General features: G+C 36.3%; 1 protein-coding gene across 2 annotated transcripts in view; it reads left to right on the forward strand.

Moving 5' to 3' along the window:
- The window catches only part of LOC117111687 (protein FAM221B-like), a 13,857-nt gene extending 2,122 nt beyond the window's left edge, over nt 1-11,735 (forward strand). The window contains exons 1-7 of one of the 2 annotated variants that reach the window (XM_033254682.1): nt 313-429; nt 1,337-1,552; nt 5,021-5,164; nt 6,580-6,690; nt 8,221-8,418; nt 9,509-9,628; nt 10,682-11,735. In XM_033254682.1, the coding sequence (XP_033110573.1) occupies nt 1,354-1,552; nt 5,021-5,164; nt 6,580-6,690; nt 8,221-8,418; nt 9,509-9,628; nt 10,682-10,872 (963 nt within the window). In that variant the 5' untranslated portion in view covers nt 313-429; nt 1,337-1,353 and the 3' untranslated portion in view covers nt 10,873-11,735. Of the gene's footprint in view, nt 1-312; nt 430-1,336; nt 1,553-5,020; nt 5,165-6,579; nt 6,691-8,220; nt 8,419-9,508; nt 9,629-10,681 lie in introns of those variants that run through there. The other variant, XM_033254674.1, reaches the window with a different exon arrangement.
- The last annotated feature ends 2,758 nt before the right edge of the window (nt 11,736-14,493 follow it).

Genomic DNA, 14,493 nt, shown 5'->3' on the forward strand with positions numbered 1-14,493 from the left:
ACAATTTTGTAATTTGGTATCGAGTTGTTGCCCCTCCAACAACTTCAAAAAAGTTAAGATGTCCCTAAGCAAATATGCTGATTTATCAAACCATCTTAGCTTAAAAATCTTTTTAGATGGTGCATGCGTACAATCTATTTTTTAATTTTAAACAATTTTTTAAGCTAAGCAATATTGATAAATCTGGCTTAAGCGAAAAAAAAAGGAGAAGATTTTAAGCTGATTTCTAGTTCGATAAATCCGGCCCCTGTACTGTAAATACACAAGCATGGATGAAAATAATTATTAACTAAACAGCAAAGTGTTTACCGCCCTCTATACGGTTATCATGACGACACCAAGCGCACACCCTAGAGCTATTAAACACTACTCGGTTGATCGATCTTACACCACCTCCAGTCCTCACTTTCGGTATACAATAATTATAAGGTCAGTAATAAGTACATTTACCGGATAAATAATTTATATGACAGCATTGTTAATAATAGCATACTATTTATAATTTTTACAGCATTACGCATTTGTCCTCCTTCCTAGCCTTGCCAAGGCCCCAGGCCTACCACCAGCCCATAAAATTACCAGTACTGCTGCAGGACAGATTGGTCGTGCCTCAATTTAGGGCTAGGCTAGACTACCCCTAAAAAGCCAAGCTAGGCCTAGGCCTAGGCCCTAGCCCTCCTGCGACTACCTTTAGATAGCTAGAGGGCATCAGGAGTAGGCTGGCCTATTTAGTAGTAGTAGGCCTAGTATAAGAACCTGTAACGTACAGGCCTACTACTAGCCTACCTACTTAAGAGTAAGTTATATTTACCCTTTTTGGGGGGCACGTGAAGAAACGATAGGCCTCTAGGACTATGGCCTAGGTCTACTACTACTATGCCTAGCCTAGGTTAGGCCTACTAGCCTGCTAAGGGAGCAGCTTAGTTCAGTTGGCTAATCTGGTGGTAGCCACTGTGTGTGCGCTGAACCGTGGAGATCTGTAGGTCCCCGGTTCAATTCCTATCGCTGCCTCTCCTTGTGTTTCAGCTAGAGAGGGCTTAAGTTACAATAGCGCACCGTCTTTCGGATGAGACGTTTAAGCCGTTGGTCCTGTGTGCATTATGGCCCATGTTAAAGAACGCAGTACACCCTTCGGAAAAGAGTAGGGGATTGTCTCCCAGTGTACTGCCCAATCACCACCAGAAGGACCCCACTGGAAATAGTCTTCTTCTAGACTTTCGTGGGCTATCCTTGGTGTTTACACCGAATAAATCCAATCCAATCCAAAGCCTACTACTATACTAAAGTGAAAGCGGTCTATAATTAATAATGAGTGATATTATTATTATTACTTTAGGGCAACCTAGGCCTAGCATGAAGAAGAGTGGATCATCATCAGGCTCACCGAAGAGTTCTGCGGGCACTCGTGCTAAAATGAACAGTAAGACATCAGGAAAACCAGCAACAAGCAGAGTTGTAGTACCAAAAACTACGCAGAATAAAGTCATAAGAGCACCAAAAATGCAGACTATACCAATGAAGAAGTCCAAAGATGGTACTCTTCACCCTGAAGGTAGGTTCACAATCACATAAGGCCATGTAAAATATAAAAAATTTGTTAGCATCCTTATGTTACCAATTTTCATGGTAGGGAGGGAGGTTTCTTTTGTTCTCGCGTCGAACATTAAAAAGAGTGTTTCAAGGAAAAACACCCAAAAAAAACAAAAAAAAAAAGAAGAAAACAACAGAGACCAAAATTGCATACAAGAAATTATATAATTCATCTATAGCAAGCAGAAACTTTACCTAGGAATAACCAGGGAGATGTTGTACATCTGACTGGAATAACAGTCATAATGAAATTATCCCTATATAATCACGCACAATTCACTCCAACACAACTGGCATCATAGATGCCATGTGGCTACAGTATAAAACAACAGTAGAGCATAGAACTGCAAGTGGTCTGGCTAGCATGCAGAGGGGTGGTAAGCAAATCTATATTAAATGGAGTTTGCAGGGCTGTCGGAACCGCACCGGCCACACCGGCTTTGGCCGGACAACTTTTTCTCAATATTATTACATATTTTATTTTTTTGGATTTTTTTTATCTATTGAAGACCCAACCGTATGGTAAACCACTAAAAAAATACCCAAAAAAAACAAAACAAAACAAAAAAACAGTATATATACAAAATGATATAAAAAATAAATGTCTAAAGATTAAAAATACGGTACATAAAATTACATAAAAATTCAGTTTCACATATTATATATTACATCATAGGCCTATTACATTAAATAATTATTAATAAATATTACAATTAAATATTAATATTATTAAATAAATATTACAATTAAAAATATCAAATAAGAGAGAATGGAAAAAATAGCAGAAAAGTCTACACCCTCAAAAAAAAATTGTAATTTTGACAATGTTTAGAGGTATAAACATATAATTACAATTAACTATGTATGAAATGTTGGGGTTAGTCACCACACAAGGCTTAAATGCAGATAAAGCCAGCCCTGATAACTTGCTATTCTTGGTTGCCAGATGCTATTTTTAGGTATCACAGATGCCATAATTTCATAATTTGTTCACATCATGCATGCTGTTTCTGCCCCTTGCTGGGGAGTGGTATTTGGCTCTATAATTGCCAGTTGCTATTTTCGGGCTTCCCAAAATTATACTTTTAGACTACAATATTAGGGAACAGCAATCATAATAACGTGTTTGATTGGATTTGAATATTAATTTAGTCTGATGACCTCGTCGTGGTGTCAGACGAGTGGTGGTGGGGGATGTCGACCCGACAAAATCAACAATTGCAATGCAATGCAAAGCAACGATAACTAAAATTAAATTAATATCAAACATGCCTTTAATACTCTACAACCTGGACCATCAAATTTTTGCCCAGCTTTTTAGTCCCCGTGCTCAATGGAAGGATATGGCTTTGCTTTCTGGAAGTACAGTATTACTATTTTATAAGACTAAATATAGCAACCCTAATTAGTCTATAGCAAATCGAAACTATGATATTTCTCGGGGCTTTTTCCCTGCACCCTTACCGGGGCCTTTATTTTCCATTGATTCCAAAAATGGACTCACTTTAAACAAAGTTTCATCTTCATCATCATCATCATCATCATCATAATTATTTCATATTTTTCCTGGGCATCCAGGAAAACAAAGTTTCCATGGTATGACCACTGAACCCCTGTAAAACTAGCCACATTTAACAACATTTTGCCCCTCTCCACTCTTTTACAAAAAAAGCTGGATAGTCCTTGAATGTTAGTGCTCTGTCTATATCACCTGTTAGATCTGTGCATGGTCTGGCTGAGTGTAATCGCTGTAAGGTCTACCAGAAGAAAACACAGCATTTAATTACAGCATTTTAACAATTCAATTGATAGTATAACTGACCTGGAGCGTGATAAATAATTGATTATGCTTCAGACTGAATTTGGTAAGTGTAAATTAAATTGTACGAGCAGTAAGTTTGTCGAAATGCGACGTTATTTGTGTAGGCATAGGAGGCCTACTGCATTTCCATAAATAATTCATAGCATACTGTATCATGTGTATTCATAGAACATGTTCTAGGCCTATTTAATTTATAATTGATTGTTAATATTTCTCAATACTGCACGTCGTGTAGATATAGTTACAGTTATCATTGTTATTCCTTGTACATATTCGTGTTTGCTGCACTTTATTTATTCATGGAGGAATAAGCAACTTAATTGCATTTTGAATAATATATCATTTTCGCAGTAGACCTACCTATTCCCATGATTTAAAATAATCTTACGAATTGTAATTTGGTCAATGCTACCACATTCTGTGTCCAGATATAGAATTTTTAACCGGGATGCTTTTTTCTCTGCTCACTCTTTAGCATCATGTACAGGGCATAGGCCTTTATTATCTCTATTTTTTCTTGAGTCATACCAGTAAGAATATGATGCCCTTTAAATCTTCCTATTAGTATTATATATGGGAGAGTACCTCATGAACACACTTTCGAGCCTGCTATGGGGATATATTCATGCCACGAAACTTAAATTATGGAATATAGTGTACGCTGGGAGCAAATATTATTTCAGATAAATTTAGTAAGTGTATGATGTACAGTATATATTGTACTACTACACATTTTCATAACAATAACTTAGTTATATTTAGATGCCTTAAGTTTCAAAATTTGCTCACCTTGGCCCAAAACATATGGGGCAGAGGTGGGTATATCTCTAGTCCCCACTTCTTTAAATCTTTGTCTGCCAATAGACAGGATGGGGAGGGGTGGTGGCAATCCAGGTTTGCCAGCTTGTATTTCCAGGCATCCAGAGGTACCATATTTTCAACATAGACTCCATCTCCGTGCTAATTTTATTTCTTTGAGGGGCTAGCGGCTCTACAAATTGTCAGCATTTATTTCCGGGCATTCAGAGTTGCAAAAAAGTTGTTCAACAACCATGATGAGGCTGATAGTGGATGCTCAGCACCCTACTAACTTTTACAATAAAATTTGAGTACAAATACAATGGCCGGACCACTTGCAAAATGCTACCGACGGCTATGATTTGTGAGTGCTTTGTAAAAAAAAAAAAAAAAAAAAAAAAAAAAAGGAATCGAGTCGGTGGCCTCTCTGGTGGTAGGGAGGGTATAATGCTAACCAATTATTTTATTTTACATGGCCTAAAACGTTATACTATTTGTTAAGCATAATGCTCTTGAATTGTACAACCATTGATTTTACATGGCTTATTCGGTTTCAATTGATATTTAGTAAAACAAAAATATTTTCCTCATAAGTTACTGTTCCAACCCTCCCGAGTTTATTGGATGTCTCCCAAATTTTTATGCAATATTCTGGTCTAGCAAATTTTCAAAAAGAACCCTAAATACCAATATCAGCAAATTAGTGGCTTTTTAGTGCCAAATTTGAGTATTTCTGTGTCAATTTTCCCATCCACTTTAATTGCACATGCAGTTTGTGTAATTTAAATATTCTATGTTTACTGTTGCTAGGGTACACAGTGAGGCCTGTGATTCCTGCAGAGAAGGCAGAGTTAATTTCCGTTGCCAGGGCAATGCATAGAGAGGAGTTTGGCCCAAGAATGCAGAAACTATTTCAACCAGAAACGGATGCAGCACTTGAAGCCATACAAACAGGTTCAACAGTTTATCATTAAAAAGATTATCAATTATTTTTTTTTGACAAAAAACTGTTGTATGCCCATATATTGATGTGCCTATACAGTATATGGTGATGATATGATGTCATCATGACCATATATAGGCATGTCACATGTTTTTATCAAATAAAATTTGGTGGTCCTGACAGGGCTTTATACAGTTTTTTTTATAACAGTTAATACTGAGTATTTTATTTCATATTAAAACAAATATATTTTTACATCTGATTTGCAAGCAGTTACTAAATTGATATTGTGATGATGAATATAGATTGAGGCAAAACATATTCATAATCCTGTCAATCATTTATTCTTTCGTCTCAATAAAAAAAAACCATATTTTTGTTATATATAATATAGATATATCAGATATTTATAAAGCATTAATGTTGCAACGACAAGCCAAACCAGTCACTCGTCACGAATCATGTTTTAGAGATAATGACCAAAACATGTATTGTGAAAATTGTTGAAATCTATTTCATTGCACTGAACTAACCTTTATATATCTCTGTATACATAGCTATTCTGTTATTTTGCCTTTTTTCAATATTAAAACAACAATTTTTAACGATTTCGTGAGAGTTTCTGCATGAGAAATGACCAAAATCATAAACTTTGAAAGGCTGATTTCTCAAATATTGTTCTTTAAGCAGCTGTATGTTTAAATGCTTGTAACTTCATAAGGAAATCAAATTTAAATGATTGTTTTAATACCATTTTATGGCTTTCATTTTACTACTTAACCCTGTGTTAATAACTAAAAATCTCTTTTTTGCGACGAATGACTGGTTTGGCTTGTCTTAATCAATCAATTTATTGAATCCGCTTTAGATACAGTGGCACTAAAATGTATGGTTCATCCAAGATACATACAAAAAAAAGTATACAAAAATACTGTAAAATTGTTTTAAAATCTCCAAAAAAATAAGTAAATCAAAATACTCATGGTACAGTAATGAAAATAATATAAACTTAAACTACTGAATTTTAAACAATTAGTTTAAACAGAAGTCTGAAGACTGGTTCAAAAAATCCTGCTATACATGTCATACATGAAGGTTATGCATGCATACTGAACAAAAATACAATGTACATTAAAATACAAGGGCAATTTGTGCAAAAAATTGCCAACAAAATAAACTTAAACTACTTGGCTTTAAACAATTAGTACGTATACATCTGAGGACTATATTAATTAGTAGAAACGATACACACTGATTTTTATATATTCCTATATACACACCTGCCTTTGCCACAAATTATTAATGTATGTTTTGTTTATAGAAACATTAATAGGTATACGCATAAATTTTTATGATTTAAATAATGAATTTATAAGGTAAGATGAGGATAATAATAGTTATTTAAAAAAATATTATTACTATGTAGGTGTTTATGTTGGCTGGAGGTTACCAAACTATAAGTTTGATTGCATCCGTGTTGGTCGTCTTTCACGCTGTTTCTGTGGCCATCTTTTACAAGACCATGCAAAATATAATGGTACTGTATAATTTTATATGGTAGTAACTTTGATATGGAGAAACACCTCCATTTTGATATATAAAGGGGACAGTAAATATTTGAGAAAAACCTATTGTCGCCAATGGGAATTCGAACCCAAGACTTTCTCATTACCATTCAGTAATGTATAGCCCTAGAACTTCACTAGCACTTCATTGAGGCCTGCATTTGATAACATGTTTACCCTCAGTAAATCACAGTTTTTGGCTTCAAGATACTCTTCAAATATTCGGACGGCATACTTGTTTTTTCGTATTATCACTGGCTGCTGAACTCAATAGCACTTCTCATGTTCATCGAAATCTGGAACACGCTGCCGTTGTTGTTCCTAGCCTACCTATACACAGTGTGTAGCAGAGTGATCGTCAGCTTCCAGGTCATCAAATTCGGTCAAATTTAAATTAGTAGAAGCGCGCCCTCAACAATAGACTTAGCATAATTGTCTACTTTTCATGTACGAGCGAATTGCGAGATGTTGGGCCCCCTGTTGATAATTTTCTGGAGCCACCACTCGATGGCTGCCATTCATATTTCCCCTACATCTTTAGTCTTCTTAATAAGCCCCCCACTCGTTGAAAAAGTAGCCCCCTTCTTGAGGCAAATGGCTACTGGTTAAAACATCCAACATAAGCATTGAAAAGGAAATCGGAAGGTTTTGGGTTATAATCCTGATGGGGGCAATATGTTTTCTAAATAATCAGTGCCACCACCTTATATTTATCCCTGTGCAGGTGTGCAGGTGTTTTTCCATACCACAGTTACTATCATATACATTATTCATCATACATAGATTCCAGGCATTTGATTGGTTAAGAGCCAGGCAATAGTAGCCCAGCAATAGTCTTTTTGTTTTGCCCTTGTTCAACAAGGGTGCAAACCAAAGGGCCACTTAAGTCCCAGAATAAAATTCCCTGGGTTGGTTCATGGGGATGGTTTTTATGGATTAGTATGGCCCATATTGGTGAAATGCCATTCAGTTGCTGCTGCCACTGTTAGTAACCCTTAGAATTATAAGCCATCAGGAAACTGATGGCTTATAATTCTAAGGCATCTTCAGAAAGGTCTATATATCCTCCTTGTGAATATTTAAATTGTCAATTATATTAGTAAACTAATTGTGAAACAGTGGCCAAGCCCCATTCTGTACACCCACCTTATTGCCTTTTTTATAATTCTTGAATGAACTTCTGCAACATTGTGGAGTGGAGTTAGCTTGGTGGTGAAGATGTTTGACTTCCAATCCCTTGGTCCTCTGTTCAATTCCTGTCAATTTTCTCGTGTCCAAAACAAACTCCACTCCCTCCCTAAGCCTCATATTGACACTTAACTTATGTGGAGCAATGTGCATGTTTGTCTTGTGAAGGGATCGCTAATTAGAAAAGTTGGATGTTTGGCATATTCTTAGCCAATTGTACCTAAAATTAAAGAAAATGCAATAAAATAGAACCTGTGTTGGAAGTTGAACATTGTATTAATCATTATTTTGCAAAAGTGTTTTAAATTCTTCAGCAAAAAGTCTGCGTGTCCCTTGTGGTCAATGTGAGTGCAAAGCATTTGCCTTTGTTCCTGGACGACCAGAGGATGTTGGGGAATTCTGGTTCCAGCGGAGAAGGAACTTCGACCCATCCACGTGGCGAGCAAAGTGCCGATGTAAACACACTCATGAAGAACACAGATGTAATGGGATGCGACATTGTAAAACAAGAGGTCAGTACAAATAATACATTGTGTTTATTCAACTAACGCCTTGGGGTGTTTATTGATGAGAAACATTTTTGAGGTTGAGGGGGTGTTTTATTTTTGTGCGTAAAATGAGTACATTTATAATCAAATGTCCTGTAATTTCACTGTAAATGTGGAACTACAACACATGATTACCGTTTATTCGAGGGAGGCTTTATTCAAGGTGAGGTGCCGTTTATTGAGGAGGTGTTTCTTTGATTAAATACAATATCGACATTTTATTATATTCTGACATGGGTCAGTCTTAATTTTTTGAATGATTATAAGTACTTTGTACATTTGAATCACTTTGGGAATCGAACCCATCTCCTCCAGTGTCATTAGCATGCTATCGTACCACTAGACCACTATGGGCTGGCTTGTGCTAATGGCTAGGTTTGGGTTTTTCACTGGCGGCATGCCCTGCAAATGCCTGTTATGCAGCCTGCGAGAACAAGCCGAAAGTAATATTTTCCGTTTGACTTGGGCCTAGAATTCTAACCTTTATAATTTTGCATTCTGTTTTGCCGATTAGGCCTATATATTGCCCCACTTTGACTTTTGCAATACCAAACACAAGGGTAACTTTCTTAGGTCAAGATGCCCTGTAGGAGAATCTAGCGGCCTATTATTTTCAAAAAATTTATAAAATTGGGAAGGGGGACCACCCGCACCCAAGGCTCGCGCCTTCGGCGCTCCGAGGGTTCTACACGCCATAGTACTCCTCTTGCCCTGGCCCTTCAAATTTATTTAGCGAACAATTTTGGCCCCTAGGGTTGAGAACCCCTGCTATGCAGTATTGGTTGGTATAATCAGGTTAATAACTCTAAAATGTTTCGGCTAAAATTCCTCTGAATCAGTTTTGTTCCTTTAAGTGATTCAAACATACTATTTAGCTGTGCATTATGCACATTATATATAAAAACATTTTTATTTGACCCGCATTGATACACCCCTACCCTCACCAATAGTAAGGGATTCAAGAGGGATCAGTCAGTACATTTAAACAATGGCACTTTGATATGAATGCAAACTACGACCCTTATTTGTATATGATTTCATTGGATTTTTTTAGGATGCAGTTGTAGTGCTTTCAATTCTAATTTTCTGTGTGCAGCTTGCGATAAGCACTGGGAAGAACATGAAACTGTGTTTGAAGGAGAAACTGAACGTAGACAAAATGGCATCCCATATGGTATGATATATATTGCCAAGAGGCTGTGTTGTCAACAAGAGAGTATCATAAACAATTGTCACCTAAAACACTGTCATAGTGTTGATAAAATCGTAAAAAAAAAGAATAATAATAATATAACATGGTTTTTAAGTGCCCTATAATAATCTCTCGGAGTGCTATTACACACAAAAATGACCAAATAACAAAATTAAATTGAAGAAGATGCTTTTTTAGCCTGTCCTTGAACATAATATAATTAAAAATATATAATTAAACCATGTTTCTGTGATTTCAGTATAATAACTGAAATAAGACATTTTTTAAAGGCTCCAAACATAGCCACCAACAGCAGTGACCCTGGCTAGGCATAGTTGGGCCCAATTTTGATGGCTATGTTCAACTGATTTGGGCCCATTATTCGGGAAAAAGAAAGTACTGATTAATATCTCTAGGCCTCTTAACAGGAGTTCCTGGCTTTCGCAGCAAGAGTGTTCGTGCCACTTTCCGCCAGCCATGTCCAGCTCCTGGTCAACTCGTTATCTTGCACTCGGGATGTCAGATTAAATGAATGAAATTCTTCCATATATGTTGTTCTCTACTACTTCTGTCTCTTATACCCACCTAGATGTGTATAAGCGACAGGCTTTATTCAAGGTGAGGTGCCGTTTATCGAGGAGGTGTTTCTTTGATTAAATACAATATCGACATTTTATTATATTCTGACATGGTTCAGTCTTAATTTTTTGAATGATTATAAGTACTTTGTACATTTGAATCACTTTCATGGGAATCGAACCCATCTCCTCCAGTGTCATTAGCATGCTATCGTACCACTAGACCACTATGGGCTGGCTTGTGCTAATGGCTAGGGTTGGGTTCTCAACTGGTGGCATGCCCTGCAAATGCCTGTTATGCAGCCTGCGAGAACAAGCCGAAAGTAATATTTTCCGTTTGACTTGGGCCTAGAATTCTAACCTTGATAATTTTGCATTCTGTTTTGCCGATTAGGCCTATATATTGGCCCACAACTTGTAGCGATTTAATCAATCAAGTGTATTTTTCAATTTGCAGGCGAGGAGTATTTACCATTTGCCGAGATGCCTAATCTCCGAAACATGGCATTGACCGGGGTTGATGATGATCCGGGAATATATCGAGAGCTGGTAGAAGGAAAGGGATCAATTCCACAGGGAAGACAGATAACACAGGGCACCCCAGTAAGGCCTAGTGCTAATCCATCATTTAAACCTGTCTGGGACTAATGTGCAATTTTTTATAAAATGTTAAATACTGTATTATTATTGTACTTACATTTAACTGTATGTATTAATAGTTGTTATATAGATATACAAATATCAACCCAATTTGTTTATATAAGGCCATTATGTATTGAATTTTTATCCATTATTTAGTATGCAAATTATAATGATTATTCTCAAAACCAAAAATTTTCGACCTTATTCTATAATTTTATTACATGTTCTTTTGTTGTGTTGATGTATTGAAGACAGATATCACAGGGCACCCAAAGAAGGCCTATTGCTATAGTCTATCGTTTAAACCTCTCTGAGACTAAAAGTGCAATGCTGTATTTAGAAATATTAAATACTATCATTATTTTAATTACAGTACTGTATATATTAATACTTGGTATATATAGATATATAATATACAACCCAATTTATTTAGGTATAGACCATTAGGTATAGAATTTGTATCCATTATTAGGTATGCAAAGTGTATGAATATTTTCTAAATCAACGAGTTTAATCAATCTTATATTTTATTGTGAAAAAGGAGTTGCCCTAACCAGGATTCGAACCTGAAACGCCTTAACCACTGTGGCTTTGTTGAGAATTCAAATCCCAGTTATACACTGATTTTTATTGGGGCCCTGCATGTACACTTGGGTAGTCGAACAACACTAGTTGTTATTGCACTGCGCAGATAAATATGATATTGCCCTCTCATCTTCACCATTTTAACAAGACAGTAGAAAGATACATTTTTTAATTAAATCTCAGTACAATCTTTGGTAGAGAAACACTTTCATACTGGTGATTAAGATATTTATCTAGAGTATGTGACAATAATGATTGTAATGGAAAAGGTGTATTAAAAATGACCGAAAAAAATGATTGTTTTTTTTTTTTCATTGACTCATCATTTCACAGCAGCGATGGTCGTAGTGGTTTGAAGTTTTTCTAAAATTAGCCAAAATGCTGAGGTTTATATTTACTTGAATGTATTTAAATTTTACGAATATCAGCAACAGTACAGAACAGTAGTTGTGATAGTACAATAGTAGCAACGCAGAGCCTCTATGTTTGTGGACGCATATCTAAATTTGGCAAATCTGCCGGTCTGCTACCGTATAACACACGATTCCGACGTTTGTCAGGATTAATATTATTAACAATTAATTATCTACATAAAATAAAGAACAATCAATATTACAGCTACATCAACATCCCGGTACCGGTGAGGCAAGTAGCCTGCCTACCACCATTGAAAGTACAGTATTATTGTGGAATGTTGGGTTCTCATCCCGATGGTGACAAACACGTATATATAGAGTTTACTTATTTGCGACACTTCGCCTTTGAAATGGCAGCACTCACAAACAGTTGTGCTATCAGACCCTGACTATCAAACAGCTGGGGTACTAGGGTGGGTGGGGTCTTGAGAAGAGAGCGTAATTTGTGGGTGTTCTGTCGCTGGAAGACAAATTTTAGACGGGATGCGGGAGTTCTGGGTGCCCTTTTTCGGAAAGTTTTAGTTTTCTAGAGAGGTACAGATCCAGAGTTCACCTTGACTGTCTTATAATTTTGGCGCCAGCGGGGGCTGAAAGGGCTACCCCCTCGTCAGGGCAGCCTCTAAACCACATCGGGGGGGGAAAGGGTAGATTTTATCGGGAAATGTAAAAAAAAAAAAAAAAAAAAAAAAAAAAGGAATTGGTTTACAGTAATACAAGTTAATGTTCGTTTAGCCCAACCATATTGAGCTATTTGTGTTAACTTTTCATCACTTTATGAATAAAATATTAAATGGCTATTTATTTTGATTGTACCATACTTTAAGAGTATCAAATAAGTTGTAGCCCTATGACTACAGCATCAAGTTGCGCCACCACTCTTAGCTACAAATAGATTACCATGTTGAAAACACTGACTGATGGATTCGATGTTGTACGGTCCGAAATGTAGAATAAATGGTGACAAGAAAGAGATGTCATTTCTGTGCTGACTTCCAATAAGCAATTGTTTCTACTCTAGGCCTACTAATTTGAATCAAAATGGATTGACTTCAAGGCCTACAATTAGGAAGTTTGCACATCACACAAGTTAAGTGATACTGCATTCTTAGTGTCTTAGATTTTATGGGGGTATTGGAAACCCCCAGCAAAATATGAGTTAGTCATTCATTCATCACTTCATTTTTGGTCCATTGTATTAGTTCTGTTTTGGCTTAACTTACTGGCAAGTTTTACTTTTATAGCTGACAAACAAAATGCATGCAATGTATTGGTGTTGAAATGGAAATATTTTGGAAATAGAAATATGGGGATTTGGTTTAGTGTCACATATTTGAATGTAAAAATAAATTTAAATATTCCCAATAAGTTCCAAAAAGAAAGTGAAGTTAGTACATATAAAACGCTTTACACATTTACTGTAAATGCACTAATTTAAATATTCATCTTATAGTTTCAAGCTATTGTTTCTGCCTACGGTAATCGACCATTTTCCAACTACCACTGGGGGCTTTCAGAGGTCTAGCATTTTGCTCTACGTAGTTACCATCATGGATTAAATAAACGATAACAAATTAAATTACTAACGATAATTTGAAAGATTTGACAGATATTTTAAAACGGAAAAACACACACTGCCTCAAAGCAATTAATAAGAAAAATAAAAGTTGGAAACGTTACGCTGAGAGTAAGAGAACACTAGACCGGACATTGGAACAAAATGGAAGCAATTCGTAGTGGATAGGAATTTCGCCACAAACTTAATTAGGAAAACTAAATCAACTTTGAAAATAAGCTTGCAGACGAGATAGGATTTAATGAAAAATGCTTTTGGAAATATGTGAAAAGTCAAACCAAGTGTAATCCTGGGGTCCCTGATCTCATTGCTGAAAACGGAGTCTAATGACCTATTTACCGTACTTGCGCGATCGCATGATCATTGTATTTTTTCTTGAAAAGTCTTATGAGAATGTGCTAAAGGTCGGAAAAAGAAAAAGAGGAGTAGGACTAGGCATAGACAAATATGTAAAAAGGGTAAAGTTGGAAATATACTGTCTGTCCAGGGATCGGAGCTCTCAGTCTGTCCAATAGAAATATCCTCATTTTTATATTGACCTAAGAAGAATGTGTTTCCATTCTGCAGCTCAAATCATGCCAATCCACAGTCCCAGGATTGATTGGATTATTGACTTGCTAAAAAGAAAATCTTATTCAAATTAGAAGTGGCCCTTATTTAAATAAGGCGTAAGCGTTTGTCGGAGCGTGAAAGGTTTGGTTTCCCAACCTTGAGGTCGGGGTTTCAATCCCTCGCTGTGCATTTCGCTTGTGCCCTTGAGCAAGGCACTTTATCTGCATTGCTTCTCTCCACCCAGGAGTATAAATAGGTAACTGGTGGGGTTGCTTGCTCCTGCGCTGAATACAGCAGCAACACTAAGGATTGACCAGGGACAGAAGCGCTTCGTATCTGCAAAGAAAGGCGCTATATAACAATAATAATAATTCTGGATTTATATATATACATATTTGAATATGAATATGAATAATGAATAAGGAAATTTTAACGTTAGGAGGGGCGGTTATTCGTGTTTGGGAATGAGGATCTGTCAGATATCCCTAATCTATCTTTTTC

This window comes from Anneissia japonica, unplaced genomic scaffold (genome assembly GCF_011630105.1).
Source record: "Anneissia japonica isolate Jap-2015-1 unplaced genomic scaffold, ASM1163010v1 scaffold351_len699533_cov169, whole genome shotgun sequence".
Classification (NCBI taxonomy): Eukaryota; Metazoa; Echinodermata; class Crinoidea; order Comatulida; family Comatulidae; genus Anneissia; species Anneissia japonica.